This window comes from Amphibalanus amphitrite, unplaced genomic scaffold (genome assembly GCF_019059575.1).
Source record: "Amphibalanus amphitrite isolate SeventyFive unplaced genomic scaffold, NRLGWU_Aamphi_draft 000320F_arrow, whole genome shotgun sequence".
Lineage (NCBI taxonomy): Eukaryota > Metazoa > Arthropoda > Thecostraca > Balanomorpha > Balanidae > Amphibalanus > Amphibalanus amphitrite.
The window spans coordinates 604,481-622,137 of record NW_024881815.1 but is presented as its reverse complement, the minus strand read 5'-3'; the positions used below and the strand labels follow the sequence as shown (position 1 = coordinate 622,137).

Here is a 17,657-nt window from a genome sequence, read left to right as displayed (position 1 = left end):
GGGGGGGCGTGAAAAGTCCCCCCCTTCCTCAGCACGACAAGGAAAACTCAGGCCACCAGCACGGCGCGGGTTAACTGGTTTTCATTTGCGGGACAATCTCCGTTGTAATACTTATCTGACTTGGAGCTTCAAGTTTGTTGATAGTGTACCATTAGTGAGCAATTTGCCACATCAAACATATCTTGGTCATCGGTGTTCATATGATATCAGCGTCACTTGAGAAAGCCATATGCCATTTGTGAGGCTTTCGTGAGGCTTCCGACTTAGGCACTGATTGACACACCGTCGTTGAAGTCTCAAGCCCAGTCCAATAAATATTAGCCGAACAGCTATTTCTTCATTCCACCTTATATATTATTCAATAAAAGTACCTAAGTGATAATCATAATGGTTAAGACAAGCGACTGCGTTTATTGATTTATAGCGACATTTTTTCTACAGAAAATGGATGATTCAGAAGACGAGCCTGTTACTGAAAAAGAGGAAACAAGACAGTCAGAAAGGGATGTGGAAACGTCGAATATGGAGCCCGCTGGGTTTGATGAAATAAGCACTGAACTGACTGAAAAGTAAGCATCATGATATCTATAATAATGAGTTTAATTGCACGTTTATCTACACAATTAGCATCAAAAGGAACATTTTCAATGATATTATAATCGGGTTATATATGATAAAGATTAACTAACTATGTGGTGGATGGCGAGCTTTATCGCAACTCTTCATGCTGTACCGGGGACCAAAATGCTGTAAGTTTTATTTATCAGCGCTTATTTCCAAGTGACGTGATTATATGCTTGATGAACTGCAAGCATTATGACATTTGATCTACCAAATGAGGCTTGCAATCCGTAAAGCATCACCTATGAGTCCCGACCATCCGACAAACTACCGTGCTGTGTGTGGCGTGCTCTCGTGTCCCAGGAAGCCGGCTACCACGATGACGGTCGAACAGCTCCGACCGCCTCTGTTCCTTTGTGTGGCGTACGCGGCCAACTGTGGAGGAATGGGAACGCTGACCGGCACCACACCCAACCTCGTCCTCCGGGGCATTGTCGAACAGTGAGTTTTAAAAATCACCGAGTGGTGAGTATGTTACATGAAGCTGCATCCCCTGCTTCGATGTGTGGAATTTGAATGAAAGGTTTGATTCCGTTTTTAGTTTTTTATTACGATTACTCCGAGGGATGTCTTCAGAAATTCCAACTCATTCCCGGCAGAATCACATCTTCCCTCGGTTCCCTTCAGGTATTATGGCACCGAGACGGGCCTGAGCTTCGCCAGCTACATGCTGCTGGGCGTTCCTACCATGCTGCTCTGTACTCTGATCGGATGGATACTTCTTATCGTCATATTCCTCGGGCCGCGCTACCTCCTGTGAGTACGACACCCATACGATCGTTTGAAGAGTTAACTGACCTCAAAGCTGTTTTTGCTGCTTGAGCGTCACAAATCGGCTTAAAACCGCATTATGATATATGTAGATGTTTTCATCAGGGTGAAGACTTTTCACCCCTATCTCTTCCGCCGCCTTCATAAGCTACCCCCACGGTCACGCATCTTTGTTTTGAGATGACGAGGGCTGGGCTCCATTCCCTAGCACACCATTATCTTTGGAAGAGGCTCATAGCCGACATTTCCAGGTCTGCGAACACTAAGCCGGGGGGATCTTCTAACACTTCTATCACACTAGCTGGTGTCTCTTTCTTTACTCTTAGGTGCCCCCACAGACGGTGACCATTCGACACACATCTCTTCCTACTATAACTAACCGACATGTCTCCTGCACACTCAGGAAGGACCCGACGGACCCGGCTCGGATCGCGGCCGTCCGTCGAAGTCTCCAGGACCGCTACGACGCGCTGGGTCCGATCAAGTTCCACGAGAGTGCCGTCTTCACCCTACTGTGCCTGCTGGTGGCACTGTGGTTCTTCAGGGAGCCCCAGTTCATGCCCGGGTGGAACGTCCTTTTCACTGAGACGTAAGGGCATAGCCAGTTGTTTGCCGATCTATTACTGCACTATGTGGGCGACGAATTATGCTCATGAGTAGGGGAGGACCGTACAAGAATACGCACCTAATGCATTTTGTCGTCTCACGCCGTTCGGTTTTGGTTTACGGCTACGATCAGTATATTCCGATAAAGCCTGATCATTTGTCCACAAACTGTCATGACCACAGCGGCCTACGTCCAATTTAAAGCGTGACCGTAAGCAATTTTCTAACACCCTGCATTTGCGTACTCTTGCCCGATAGGCAGTACAAGAGTACGCACTTCGTGCGGGTGGAGTACGCACTACGTGTATGCATTCCTACTCGCTGGAATCAATGCACCCATGCAAGTAATTAAACTATTGTTATCTTTATTGCCGCAGCCACTAAAACGGTCACTCTTAACAGAGTCGAGGCGCCCCGCTGTGGTCGTGCAAATGCCCCCTGGTCTACCAGAAACAGTGATGCTCTTCGTGGTTTCCCCAACTGCTCGGCGTCCCCCCGAGTGTCATCCACCTTGTTGGCCAATCCCGTGAATCTGCTGAGGGATTGCGCGCCTGATGCACTAAGTTGATTAATGCAACACAACCACGCACTCGGAAAACTGCGTACTCTTGTCCGCCACGGCAATGCGTACTCATGTCCGTTAGCACGTGCTCGGCGATCGGTGGTACGAGTAACCTTCATCTACCAATTTTCTTTTGGCGCGACTCGGTCTCGACTCCTTTCACGTCCTCTGTCGATCAGCGTCCTGCATAGGGTCAGAACCGTGATTTCTTGCTGAAAGACGAGACGGACTGATGAAAGGAGGAGACAATGGGTTTGGAGGGAAGATAATGTAATAGTGAGGGAGTGGGGAGGAGGTGGGGAAAGATGTTCCCTCTGTGATGGTTTGTCGGCAAAGGGAAGGGTGCAATTCGTGGGGCGCCGCCGCCTGTAGTCACTTCCACGTCATTGCAATGTCTGGCCGACCGCTAGGTGTCACTGGGTGTTTCATATGAGTCATGGGTTCACACGATGCCGCCGCCGAGTACGTACGGGCATTTGCGGCGCCGATGTGTGTATGGCTGTGGGCCTCGCCGTTCTAATGAATCTTACAGTCTCATCCGATCCAGTAAGGTGCCATTAGCACGTGCTCGGCGATCGGTGGTACGAGTAACCTTCATCTACCAATTTTCTTTTGGCGCGACTCGGTCTCGACTCCTTTCACGTCCTCTGTCGATCAGCGTCCTGCATAGGGTCAGAACCGTGATTTCTTGCTGAAAGACGCCAAAGAAATGGCAAGAGGCTGCGACTGGTGGCCGCTCATGGACAAGGCCATCGAGCGTGTCGGGAGCCTGTGTCGGGCGTGCCAGGAGAGGAGGCCAGCACCTGATCGCGCTGCCCTCCGCGTGTGGCCCTGGCCGGATCGTGCCTGGTCACGTATACACATCGACTTTACCGAGCCCACGAAAGGAAGGTACGTGATGGTCGTGGTAGACGCTTATTCTAAGTGAATTGAGGCAGAGTGCTGCACCACTGTCAGCTCCAAGTCGACGATTACTAGGCTGGGAAATGTGTTCCCGATGGGGATTACCAGACACGGTTGTGACTGACAACGCCACATCATTCACCTCATCCGAGTTTCAACATTCTATGCAGGAAAATGGCAGACATCACAGGACGAAAGAACCTCGCCACAGCCAAGGCAAAGGACTGGCTGGGCATGCTGTGCGTGATGTCAAGCTTGCCTTGCAGAGGTCTGACGACAACTGGGAAGATGCTATGTCTCGTTGTCTGCGCCGTCAGAATATCACACCTCACAGCACGACCTCAGTTTCCCCTCAGAGCTCATGGTTGGACGCAGCATCCGGAGCCGGCTGAATCTCCTTCACCCGGACATGCGGAAGGGAGTGACTGAGCAGCAGGTGAAACAGAAGGAAATCATGACAGCAAGGTAAGATCTGAAAGAAGATTTGGTGCGTTGTATCTCGTGCTTTTTTTTGAAACTGCGGTGTTGGGTCGCCATGGGCTGCTGGAGTGGTCGTTGGTGTCGACGGGCTAGTGTAACAGCTGGAAGCTGTGACATTTTTTTCTCCGTACGTCAAAAAGGACATCTCTCACACTCTATACGTAAGGACGATCGCACTGCCTGCCGCGGCGCTGAGCCGGCGTGGGGAGGGGGTTGACCAAACGATCCCCCGACCCGTCGGCCGGTCACCATTAAGCGAAGATCAAAGGCACGCCGAAGGGTGGAGTACAAACACACCCATCCGGGCCGGCGCAGCTGCCGCCGACAAACGCAGCGCAGTCGGAACCACCTGCCCCCGGTGCTGGACCAGCCACCGACATCCGGTGAAAATCGAGTGTGAAAACGTCATCCGGCAGGAGACAGCTGAGACGGATGAGCCGAGCAAGTGAGGATGACGTCACGTTCCGGCGGAATGGAGGGAGGAGGGCGACGGTCTCGACTCCGGATGCGAGACGGGATGTCGCCAATTTTCAGCCCCGGTCAGGGCTGCCGCCGGAGGTCATGCCAGGAAAGGACCGATTAACTGTCCCGGTCACAGAAATCGACCCCCGCCGGAACCGGATAACGAAAGGAATAAAATCGGACCGCAGAAGAAGCGAGGGGAAGAGAGCACGGTATCAGACCACGGGTGACAGACCACGGGGGAGGAGAGCTCTTCTGGACGGCGGGTCGGCCGGCACGTCTCAGTCTGAGGCTGGCCGACCCCACCCCTGCCGGAGCGGAGGGACTCTGCTGCCGCGACGGAGATTCGACGTGTCAACCATCATCAATCTGTCAAGTGAGTCATCTCATCTGTCCGCCTCATCAAGACTGCCTCCCCGTCATGGACAATTCACCTCCCATTTACCCATCGGATGTCTCTGATCTGGATTACAAATGCCACTCCCTGAGGTCTAACTTGAGCCACCATTAGGAGGGTAATGGGTTAACACCGTGTAGGGGAGGGCGGTAGGATGGTCTCGCGCGCTCCATATTGCGTCCCGGCCGGGCAGGCCGCGGTACGACCTGTTTGTAAGGGAGGGCAGATGGTCGCTACATTCCGCTCCCGACCGAGCAGCGCGGCAGTGGTGCGTCTGTTTGTAAAGAAGGGGAGGGGTATGAATGGGTCCGACTAGTCCGGCCTTACCAATGGGGTAGGGACAGGGTTCGCGGGACAGCCGGGGCGGGTCAGTAATGGTCAGTGTAGGCTAATGGCTCACCATTACATTGGTATTGGGGGGAGCGCTCTCCGTCGGCCATCGCGCGCGCGGTCCGGCCGCAGTGAGGTGTGGGATTCAATAGAGGGGAGGGGAACAGGTCAGGTGGTGTCATTTTTGGGGCGCTGGTCACCACTGACGCGTCAAACTACGTCAGATGACGTCATGACAGTTCAATTGGCGATGCTTTGTAAATAATCTTTTTGCGGTTAGGGCGTTAGGATTAGATTTAAGGCTAAGTTGGCATTGGCGAGCTGACAACCGATCGTGGTACACCGGTTGAAAATGACCAGTATTGTATCGTCCGTTTGTAAATATAGCGTGAAAATTTAACAATCTGTCTGGGAAAGAAGGGAGGGCTACTTCAGATATGTTGCTGATTCGGATTCACAGAGACCGCTAGCGTAATTATCTTTAAGTTGTCACGTCGACCACACGACTTTACGCCGGCATAACCTCACAGGCTCACCGGGACTGCACCGCGGCGATCTGATCACGAATCAACGGAAACGCAATGATCACGCCCTCACGACGCGACCACCACAAATTCGTTTTTTTTTTTTTTTTTTTTGCTAGTAGGTCAATATAAGCTGCTCTACAATCTGACTTGGCTGGTCTCGGTAGATCAGCGTTTCAATCCGCTATCAGTCTAGTGTTAATCCAAGGCTTATCAATCGATTCTCAATTCTTACAAAGTGCTCTTCGAGATAAATCGACGGTCAGAGTAGGATTGTCACATTCATGGGATCCTCATCATTCGGATACGGTTTGTCATGAAGGCGGCCCAGAAGTCGTAACGTGTTCAGTTACAATTGGATAAGGAGAGTAAAACATCGTAAACGTTAAAGATTATTCTGCTCCTTCGGCAGCTCAGCGCCAGAACAAGAACATGGGGAAACTGAATCGCCTTCCGGTTCGTTATTAAATCAGCATTGAGCCGTTTCGTGACTCGAGTTTATATAGCCGAAGCCAATCTGAACCGTCATTTCAATCGTTATAAATTTTTCGCTGTTCGTAACCTGTCAATCAATTCCCCTTTCCCTCCTAGCATTATCAGTACCTAACTGATAATGATGCTAGCTCCCCCGTCGAGGTATATCAAAGATTAACGTAGAAATGTTACGGTTGTTAAATTGATGCATCATTTGAGGCAATTGATCATAAACATCAAACGAGTTACCGTCCAATGTGACACGACTATGTCAAAATGTCACCCTGCTTGTACACAACTAGAGTCGGTTACGGAGGGAAGCGAGAAATTATCACCGCCCATTAATCACCATTCAGGTATGACAGGGACCGTTTTGTTCAGATCGGATTACTGAACGGTCTGCAGACCCCAATTAATTGACAGGAACCATGTAACGTGCACGGTCACACCACGCATTATGCCGCCGGGCAGCATTGCCTACACTTCCAGCCCAATCATGTTAGTTAACACCGGGATTCGGGAACGTGATCACGCCCACCCGTTCTTTGAAGTAGTTAATGTGAGTAATTTTGGGAGTATGTTGGGCCCCGTAGGTTTTACTAAAACTGAGCGATTGTAGTCAGAACGAAATGGAAAACGTATGCCCCTTGACCTTAAACAATTAACAGGTTAATAGCTGCACCGACGGCAGCGCCCCTAGCGCCACCTACAAGACCCAACTCTTTCGGTACAAACTCCGACAGCGCTCAGATGCAGCTGACAGTGCCACCTGGCGTGAAATAGACCAAGCTGGTTCCCTAAACTGCCGCAAGAGGTCCCTCGTGTCGGCACGCAATTGCGTGTGACTGACTGAAATGAGTGGGTGAGTGAGAGGGCGAATGTGAATGATCATAGTGAGAGAGAGAGAGAGAGAGAGAGAGAGAGAGTGAGCGAGAGAGAGAGAGAGAGAGAGAGAGAGAGAGAGAGAGAGCGAGAAGGTGAGTAAGCGAGAGAGTGAGTGAGCGAGAGAGAGAGAGAGAGAGAGAGAGAGAGAGAGAGAGAGAGAGAGAGAGAGAGAGAGAGAGAGAGAGGAGGAGGATGTCGAAGCAAAACGTTTTAATTCAGTCTTTACAAAGATCGACCCCATAAATGAAAGCTTTTGGTACGAATTAGATGCGTGGCACTCTACTGCCACCTAGCCCGTGTAACCTACAACTACATCCACTAGGCGGCGCCAAAAGCGTCGGTGAGTCAGAATGGTCGCCGGTCAGGTGTGGAACAAGGTCATGTCACCGCTAAGCCCATAATTACAAGCATTTAATGATGCTTATCACCTAACCCTCCACGTTGGCTTAATTTACAAATCTTGTAATATGTAGATTCGAAGAAATATCTTTTTGTTTAAAGGACTCAGACCAACAACAAACTAAAGGTCTGAGTTTCAACTTCGTTTCAACAACAACAAAAAAAAAAGAATGAATCAAACAAAGATAGCTTTTGATCACAGGGCACATTCTCAAATGATCTAAATAACATTTAGTGATCATTGCATTGGAATACGTTCAATTTGTCGAAACCTTTCAAGTAAGGCGTGATAACTCATTTAACCAGCAGGCAAAAAGTGACCGTCATGCTAATTCAACCCAGCTAAGGCAAACGGCAAGGACAGTTGAATCTCACGAATGCTATCCGCCATCCGGTCCCCATCGGATTGGAGAGCGCTGGCCCAGCAAGCCCTCAGCCGCACCGCGAGCAATGCACCAATATGGACCTGCTGAGAGAAAGAAATTATCTGTTAAGACAGCTGAACGCACCCTTCTTGCAACGATTGACCCCTGCTGACCTCAGTAGAAAAGACGGACAAATTTGCGGGTGGTCAAAAAGGGGAGAAGTAGACAGCAGTCACATATGATCAAAATTTAGTAAATCTTGGTGAACAACTCTACAGTCTAATTCTGGGAGAAACTGGTTACCTTTGTCAGTCGAAAGCAAACTGTACATCGCGAGGCATGCTACCAACTCAGATTAGCAGATAATTATAGGCTAAAGGCAGGAATGGAGAATTAATTGTGTTATGATTGAGCGCGCATCACTAAAACTTAGAAATTGAAAGGAAGAAAATGACCCACCCCAGTCACATTTCTAGTGTCATTCCCTAACGAACAGGTACTACAATATGTCAAAGGTCATTACCCCCCAAGCTAGGATGACATTCCATCTCATGTCATGTGTGGCGTGGAAAGCCACTGGCAACCGTGCTTACAAAGTTTTGAAGGGATACGTTGAAATTGAAGAATGCAAAGATGATATGAAATTGTGGCAGATCACCCCATGATCCAGATTAAGGTTTGATGCCAGACATTTTTGTTTCAAAACTATCTTTTGCCTAAGCGTCAGCCAAGAAGCAAGAGCTTATTGGTTAGTTTGCGTTCCGCTGACCCTGACGAATGGCATGAGTACCCACTCAGTCAGCGGGATATGCCAGTTAGTAAATTCAGATGATAAATCAGTAACGTGCACCAATTCAAGTCAGATTATTCCCAGTAACATCCAAGGTTATTTGATCCCTTTCTATTGACATGATCTATTAAACATGGAATTTCAATGCTTATGACCATTGACCTCTCAGTCACAAGTCACGACTGATCTCATATCTGGCCTCGGATGCTAGCACCACAGTTTCGGACCAGTGTGGTTTCACTTAAAAGGGATATCCTGGAATTGAAATTTATAAGGCATCATTGAACATGACAAACTTTGTCAGGTGGCGGAACAGATACAACGAAGGGCTGTCTATCGGATTGTCCTCTATCCTGGACAGCTACCTTGACTGAAATTATAATAGCAGGTTTGCCAGCAAAAGTACCCAGTACCCACTAGGTAAATAAATCAAATCACCATTAACAATGGAGAATGGCAATGAGCGTACTATTGATTACACCAGTCTTTGCCGAGCCATCAACTTAGTTTAAAAATTAGCATCATTCTCCAATGGTCAGTTCCCCATTAGCTTATTGTAATTTACTGCTCCTCCCCTTGATTTGATATAACCATTTCTCATTGCTGATGTTCCCACTCGAATAATTGGATATCACATTTGCCAAAATTTGTATACCTTCAACAACATAGCAATCGGTAAACCGAGCTTCCTTAAATTAGAACATCACAAGTCGATTGTCAATTGCAAGTTAAATAAATCATCTGGTCGAGTATGTCAGTAAAAATCTGCATTATAAAATTGACTCTCATAAATCGGTTCAGTAAGATAACATGAAATCACATGAGTTGGATTGTTTTTAAATCAAAATGCCAAATTGGGACTAATCCGGCGCACTACCTTAGAGCTTGATGCAAATACTTACGACCCCAGAGAAATTTGCGACAACGTGGCGAGGGACGCCAGACAGCAATCCACAAATAAAATATTCATGATCACAAACGATTGGGCACTACCGAGGATTACTTCATTAAATCACAGGCAACACTCAGAATAGTCAAGTTGAAATTCCGACCAAAAAAGTTGGCGTGTCCAAGGTTAGACGATGAGAATTCAGGATGTACCAACCCGCCGACGACACGATCTTATGACGTCATTACTGATCAACAAGTGTAAACACAGTCTGTTTCCTGGAATATGACGTCACTGAGTGAATATAGCAAGCTACGGTGGAGGCGTTTCGGATGATAGGCATAAATATCGTGTAGATGAAAGGAGTAGTAGATGGTCTGAGTATTTGGCGGCGCAGATTCCTCTATCAAATGATTTTTTTTTGTTCATGTCGCGGGTAACAATTGACTAGTACCGCGCAGCGGTGCGCACATGGACTGAAGGGATTCTACGGATCAGACAGGTAAGGAGATACAGAAGGAGTGACTCTGAAGTGGTCGATAGATATTGAAACCGGAATTACACAAGGAGGAACAGATCTAAGGATGGATGCTAGCCGAAGAGGAGGTATGTTGCGACACTTTCATGTGTTTTTGACTCTGCTAATACGTCTAAGTCTACTAGGATTGGAACTGTCTCACGTTACGGAAGAAGTAAGTATGTTAGGCAGATATCAGAACGAAGAACGCCATAAGACGCCCAAGCTGAGAGGTGAGTCAGAGAGAGACAGAGCGATAGAGCACGCCGCCCGAGGTGAGTGACAAATACGAAAATGATAGAGGTTGAGGCGAGGAGAATACCGCCGGGATGAGGTAAGTGAAGTAAGTCCACCGTCGGAAGTATCGCAGCATGCATCACTCATGACGCTAACGCGCTTGAACACACATCTGCAGGACAGAATTCCACGGCGTCGGATAAAATTGCAGGATAGATTCAGTCATGGAGTCTTTCGAATCACACCGGTCAATGATCCGAAGGCGCCACTTGCGAGTGCCATGACTGCGTGAGAGTACTGAGTAGGTACCTGTCTATGAGCCCAGTGAGACTGCGGTCGTCGGGGTAGCAGGCTTGTGTCCACCGGTCCGTTAGGTGAAAACGCGTAAGACAGTCTCTCACAGAAGGGCTGCAAGGGTCAGTAACCAACGTCCGGCCGCGGGGTTTTAGTAGGGAAACAGAGATGTGCCGTGAGCGGCAGAAGTTGACGGACCAATCATAAGTCACCGAGGAACGCTAATAACTGACGCTACCCGCGACGATCTTTAGACAAGTAATCGGGGTCAAATGATGTAGGTGTTCGAAGAGAGTGGGCCGGCAGAGATTGATTGAACCAATCACACCCATCGACGAACGCTAATAATGTAATCGCTACGTGCGTTGCACCTTTAGACAAGTAATCAGGGTCAAGTGATGTAGGTGTTCGAGGATATTGGGTCAGGGAGCCCAAGAGGTGCTAGGAAGAGCACACACGATTCCAATGTTGGAATGGGGCGCGATAAGTCGTTGGGAGGTAAGAGTAAGCTTAGATGAAATTTACACTAATCACGGAGTCTATTGAACAAATTGCGTTTATTGTCCCTGATATGTACCGCTGGAGGGAGTTAGAACAATTGCTGGGAGGGACTGAGAGGTCGACGCGGGATCAAATTTATTGTAGTGGGATGAGAGAGGTATGACAAAGAGAGTGAGTCTGAGGGAGATTGAGGTATGCGTCATATAGTGTAAGGACCAGCGGGAGATCTAATCTCAGCATTGAGGGCGACATTAAATGGGGATATACTCGATTATCTTTGGGATGATAGGCATTAGAAAGGGAGAGAATGGTGGGTAGCTATCAGGTATCAGATGGTGGCTTCAGGTTATGTCCTCAAGGGAGGCATCAAAATAATATGCTTTGGGGAGACATCCGTGTCCTAAATTCCTTATGAGACAGATGCCATCCTAGGCAGTGAAGACTATATGTTGACAAGCGACAAGCCAGCCTCATTATAAATATTGTTTGTGACGAGCCCCAGGCGCAAGGAACGGTGGCGGAAAGGAATCGGTCAGCTTGAAACCAACGGACCGATCAGCAATTGGAAATGGGTGTGTAATTACGTTTGAACAAGAGAGAAATCAAACAGCAAGAAAATCTACTCATTAATCAACCATTTGAGGATCTACCAGCCGAAAACACTCACCTGAGGTTGTTCCAGAGCACGGCGCAGGTCGGCAACCATCTCGGAAAGAAAAACACCCCCGATGAAAGAAATTTTATTAAACAATAATTTTTTCGAAAACATACTCCCCACCGCTTTCGGACCCCCAGGGGGCACACGTCACACTCTGGCGCCCAACGTGGGGCAATGGCTTTGTTGCATGCAACATGAAATCAGCAGAGTTGCACATACCCGAACCCAAAGAAAAAAAAAATTCAAGTTCGAAGACTGGAGGAGCTATGGAGAGCAAACACGTTGTATCCACTAGCTATAAAGACGGGATATAATCCAGCAGTCCTGAGGAGTTACAGTCCAGAGGAGTTGCAGTCCAGTTGCATGCAACATGCAATCCTCAGAGTTGCGCATACCAGAGCCCAAGAAGAAAATAAGATCGACGACTGGAGGAGCTGCGGAGAAGAGACACGTTGTATCAACTGGCTATGAAAACAGGATGCCATCAACAGCCCAGAGGAGTTGCAGCCCAGTTGCATGCAACATGAAATCAGCAGAGTTGCACATACCCGAACTCAAAAAAAAATTCAAGTTCGAAGACTGGAGGAGCTATGGAAAGCAAACACGTTGTATCCACTAGCTATGAAGACGGGATATAATCCAGCAGTCCTGAGGAGTTACAGTCCAGAGGAGTTGCAGTCCAGTTGCATGCAACATGCAATCAGCAGAGTTGCGCATACCAGAGCCCAAGAAGAAAATAAGATCGACGACTGGAGGAGCTGCGGAGAAGAGACACGTTGTATCCACTGGCTATGAAACCAGGATGCCATCAACAGCCCAGAGGAGTTGCAGCCCAGTTGCATGCAACATGCAATCAGCAGAGTTGCACATACCCGAACCCAAGAAAAAAATCAAGACCGAAGACTGAACGAGCAATAGAGAAGAAACAGGTTGTACTCACTGACAGGACAGGACATCATCAAACAGTCCAGAGGAGGAAGAGGAGTTGCAGTCCAGTTGCATGCAACATGCAATCAGCAGAGTTGCGCATACCAGAGCCCAAGAAGAAAAATACGATCGACGAACTGGAGGAGCTACGGAGAAGAGACACGTTGTATCCACTGGCTATGAAAACAGGATGTCATCAACAGCCCAGAGGAGTTGCAGCTCAGTTGCATGCAACATACAATCAGCCGAGTTGCACATATCCGAGCCCGAGAAAAACAGGATCGAAGACCGGGGGAGCTACGGAGAAGAACCACGTATCAACTGGGGTCATGGCTATGAACACAGGATATAACATAACAGTACAGAGAAGTTGCAATCCGGTTGCACACAACATGAAAATCAGCCATGTTGCACATACAGGGACCAATAAGAACGAAACCAAACGCTAGAAATCAAGGAGGATACCAAGCTACATTCAAGAACACTATTCAAGGAGGTGATAGTCAAGATGTCCGAAAGTACTTCAGCTGTTTCGAGGCGTTGCAAGTTCCGTTGCATGCAACACAATTTAGCAATGTGGCACATACCCGAAGCCAGAAAACAGGACCGAAGACAGAAGAAATTCAAAAATACTTCATAACATCCAAGAAGGTTGAGGTTAAGAGAACACAATTGAATCCGGCTATCGAGAAAGGTTGCAGTTCTGTTGCATGCAATCAGTGAAGTTACGCATATCCAAACCCAGAAGAACGAGGTCAAAACTGGAAAATTTAAGGAGGAACATTAACAATTACGGAGTTAGGGGTCAAGGAGACAGAAGCAGGTCCAGCTGTTCAGAGGCATTGCAATGCGGTCGCATGCAACACGGAACCAGCAATGTTGCACAAATCCAAATCCAGAAGAACGAGACCGAAGATCGGAGAAGTAAAAAGAAGTATTGGCGTTGGGTCCAAGAAATCTGCGGGCAAGGAAAGACGGATCCAGTCGTACGGTGGCGTTGCAGTTCTATTGCATGCAACAGCAACATGGACTCAGCAATGTTGCACAAAATCCAAATCAAGGAAAGCGAAATCTAAGACGGGTAAAATTAAGAAAAGCATTGACGTTGCGTTCCAGACATTGATAATCAAGAATGAAGAATCATACCCAGCTGTTCAGATGTGTTTCAGTTATGTTGCACGGAACCTACAATCAACAGTGCTACACCTAACCGAGCCAGGAAGGGGAGAAAGAAGACTGAAGAAGATGAAGAACCATCATGACATCTCAAGAAGTTTGCGATCAAAGGGACAAATTTGAACCCAGTTATTCAAAGGGAACTGCAGTCACAAAATGCAACATGCAATCAGCAGAGTCGCACCTATCGAGAAGCCGCCCAGAAAGAAACAAGATCGACGGTAAAGGAGATTAGAGGAGACACTGCACTACGAGAAACAAAGACAAGATAACATCTAGAGGTTCGAGAGGAGCAGCAATCTGATCACAAGGATCCAACTTGTACATGCGCAAGCATATGTTACTGGTTTAGCCCAGATCACAACAAGATCAAGATCAAGAGTGCAGGAAATGCAAGACATTTGACAATGAAGTGAAATGGCAGATGAAGAAGAAGCAGTGGGAGCCAGCCACCGGGAAGGGGAGGTCCTGAGCTGCTACACAAAGAGGTTCCCGAATCCGCAGCAACAAGTGGTCGGAAAGATCGTGGCAGTTTTTCCAAACGCGGGAGGAGGAACCTGAGAAGAAGCCTGCGCCGTCGGGACGACTGGAACGCGAAGAGCAAAGCCTGCCTCCAGCGAGCAACGGGAAAATCTGAGGGGGAGATCAAGAGGAGCGGGAGGAAACACACCAGCCATGCTACGCTAATCTTGCGGTTCCAAACTCCACAACAAAAACTGACCTGGCGTTGAGTACGGTGAAAGGGAGAAGTCTACGTGCCAAGAGCAAGTCGATCAGAGCAAAGCCAAGCAATCGGACAGGAATGGCGACGTACCGGACCTCAAGACCGCAGGGGTTCAACAAATACGACAACCAAGCCAGGCGAGAGAGGGACTTACTCTGAATATGTGCTACAATTACCACCGCCCGCGGCACCGAGCTTTCGAATGCCTCCCGAGAGATCAACAGCATCAGGGAAACTGACATCATCGTTCGCATGGGGATCAGCGTGACGAATGGACGCAACTTTCCTTCAACTTCCACAGGAAACAACACCAGGATCTACGGGAATCTCAATCAGAGGTGATCGAAGACAGCCTGAGAAGAAAACAGCTAACCTGGTCACGAAAGCCCACCACCTCGCTACATCATCAGCACGAGACACGGACCGACGTATAAAGTACTCCCGCCGAAAGGAGGTCCAAAGGAAACCAGCACTGATTCTCGCGTTGCTCGTCAGACATCATCAACAGCCAGTCTTCCCAAGTCGCGGGCGTGGCTCTTCGGTCCGCCTCAGGTCATATGATAACCGGTCACCAGAGAAACAGCAGTAAAATTCGAGTTAGGAGTACAGAAGAAGACACGACGCCTTCCCATACGCTGAACTTCGCCATGACGCCATCATCGGAGTTAGCTTCGTCCGAAAAAAACAGCATCATCGTCGAGCGGTCAATAGAAAGCTTTGAATCTCGGTAGCCAACAAAATCATCCTGGAGAACGGAAGGAGGCGACACTCTAAAAGAAAGCGGCGGCCTCTACCTAACCGGTGTCGGAGAAGGAGGGACCATGATGGATTGTTCCAGGAGGAAACATCACTCCGAGAAGTGGAGAAGTCGACCAAGCAGTAACGAAGGAATATCCAACCGAGCCTAAAGAGAAAAACCAGCCGATCAGCAACGCCATCAGCATCTGAGTCGAGACAAGCCGGGGAAAAAGTCACCCACCAGCAGAAGACTCCCCTAAACTACCCACCACCCAAGGAGGAGACGCCGAAGACCAAACATCAAGACCACCAACTGTTAAGAAGTCAAGAAGTCGTGGTGTCAGCGAACAAAACACTCAGATGTCTGGCTAAGCGGGAAAGAGGATGAAGAAAATATGGGTCCGAAGATTCTGGGTACCCAGACGCTCGATTTGGATCAGAAGAAACAGCTGCAATACACATCGATGAACATCAAGAGCGCCTTCATGAACCTGAGGACGTGATGTCATTGAACCATCGAACATCGTGTTGAGCTGACCTGCAACAAACCAATTCGAAGACCGGTATAAGTCGCACTAACACCGAAAGGAATTCATGGAAACCAGAAGTTCGAGGCATGCGGGGCAGCTGAGTGAGTCGAACTAATGGGAACACACGGAGCGGCTGGTGAAACAGAAAACAGGCCACCCAGATAACTGCAATACAGAAACAAAGGCATGGTCACCAAGGAGAGGTACGGAGAGTTGATGTGCTCCTTGGAGGACGAACAACAAACCCCAGTAACACCAATCCTGCTCAACAACCATCCCAAACCCCATCCTAACCACTCCAAGGGTCATGCCCAGCCGCCTCATACTTTCCTTCTTCCCCCCTTCGACCCAAGAAGCACCCTCCCCCTCTCTTTTGTTCCAGGTACCAGAGCAAGCAACGTTACCACTGTGGCGTTGAGGCGTGCAGCTCCAGAGCACCCTCGCGGGTTACCGCCACCGGACTTCACGACAACAGCGCCCAATCATGGCAGAGCCAGATCGATCAGGGCGTTGGCAGAGGCGTTGCTCAAAGACGCCCAATGCCCTGGCGCCAACAAACCGGACTTCACGACAACAGCGCCCAACCATGGAGGGAACCAGATCGACCAAGGGGTTGGCAGAGGCGTTGCTCTAAAAGCGCCCGATGCCCTGGCGCCAACAAAGCGGACTACACGACTACGACGACCGACCCCGGCCTGAACACGAGCAACCAAGGGGGTCACGCCAGGCGGCGATCGGGGGGAAGGCCCAAGACATCTCGTCCAAGTGGCTACCAGAGAGCCACAACGGGCCGTCGTACCAACATGGAGCGACGTATGTACCGATGTGACAATATGCGCGTGGTGTGTCATTAGGTTTTATGTAGGGGTAGATATCTGATGGTGTGTAGTACCTAAAACAGATATGTTGTGCTTACTGGTTACCCGGCTTGTCAGGCAACCACCTTACGAATGTTGGGGGAAAACGATTAGGACATGACCTGCTGTAATTAGCTCGGGGGAATGGAATACCGAAAGGGGGAAGTGTCACTAATGGGATGGTTAGGGTGTAAGCTAGGTTAGGGCAAATGGTGGCAAGGGGGCTGACCTCGGGGGGATGGCTGCACCACAACCAGCTGTCGGAGGATCGAGGAGACGTTACCCATGGAGTCCAGAAACAGCACCCTCGCATCGCAGGGAGGCAGAAGACGTCAACGTCCTACCCAAGAAAAACGAGGAAAGCCAGCGGACCACCATGCAAGACAGGTACACCCTTAATTGTGGGGGCACAATTAAAAGAAGAAGCCTGAAAATGTAACAGCTGGAAGCTGTGACATTTTTTTCTCCGTACGTCAAAAAGGACATCTCTCACACTCTATACGTAAGGACGATCGCACTGCCTGCCGCGGCGCTGAGCCGGCGTGGGGAGGGGGTTGACCAAACGATCCCCCGACCCGTCGGCCGGTCACCATTAAGCGAAGATCAAAGGCACGCCGAAGGGTGGAGTACAAACACACCCATCCGGGCCGGCGCAGCTGCCGCCGACAAACGCAGCGCAGTCGGAACCACCTGCCCCCGGTGCTGGACCAGCCACCGACATCCGGTGAAAATCGAGTGTGAAAACGTCATCCGGCAGGAGACAGCTGAGACGGATGAGCCGAGCAAGTGAGGATGACGTCACGTTCCGGCGGAATGGAGGGAGGAGGGCGACGGTCTCGACTCCGGATGCGAGACGGGATGTCGCCAATTTTCAGCCCCGGTCAGGGCTGCCGCCGGAGGTCATGCCAGGAAAGGACCGATTAACTGTCCCGGTCACAGAAATCGACCCCCGCCGGAACCGGATAACGAAAGGAATAAAATCGGACCGCAGAAGAAGCGAGGGGAAGAGAGCACGGTATCAGACCACGGGTGACAGACCA

At 49.3% G+C, this 17,657-nt stretch overlaps 1 protein-coding gene across 1 annotated transcript in view; it reads left to right on the top strand.

Moving 5' to 3' along the window:
- Positions 1-17,657, top strand: part of LOC122388394 (solute carrier family 13 member 2-like) — a 47,000-nt gene that overhangs the window by 11,296 nt on the left and 18,047 nt on the right. Inside the window, exons 4-7 of the mRNA XM_043379434.1 lie at positions 442-569; positions 925-1,062; positions 1,249-1,377; positions 1,796-1,981. Of these exons, the coding sequence (XP_043235369.1) occupies positions 442-569; positions 925-1,062; positions 1,249-1,377; positions 1,796-1,981 (581 nt within the window). The remainder of the gene's footprint in view (positions 1-441; positions 570-924; positions 1,063-1,248; positions 1,378-1,795; positions 1,982-17,657) is intronic.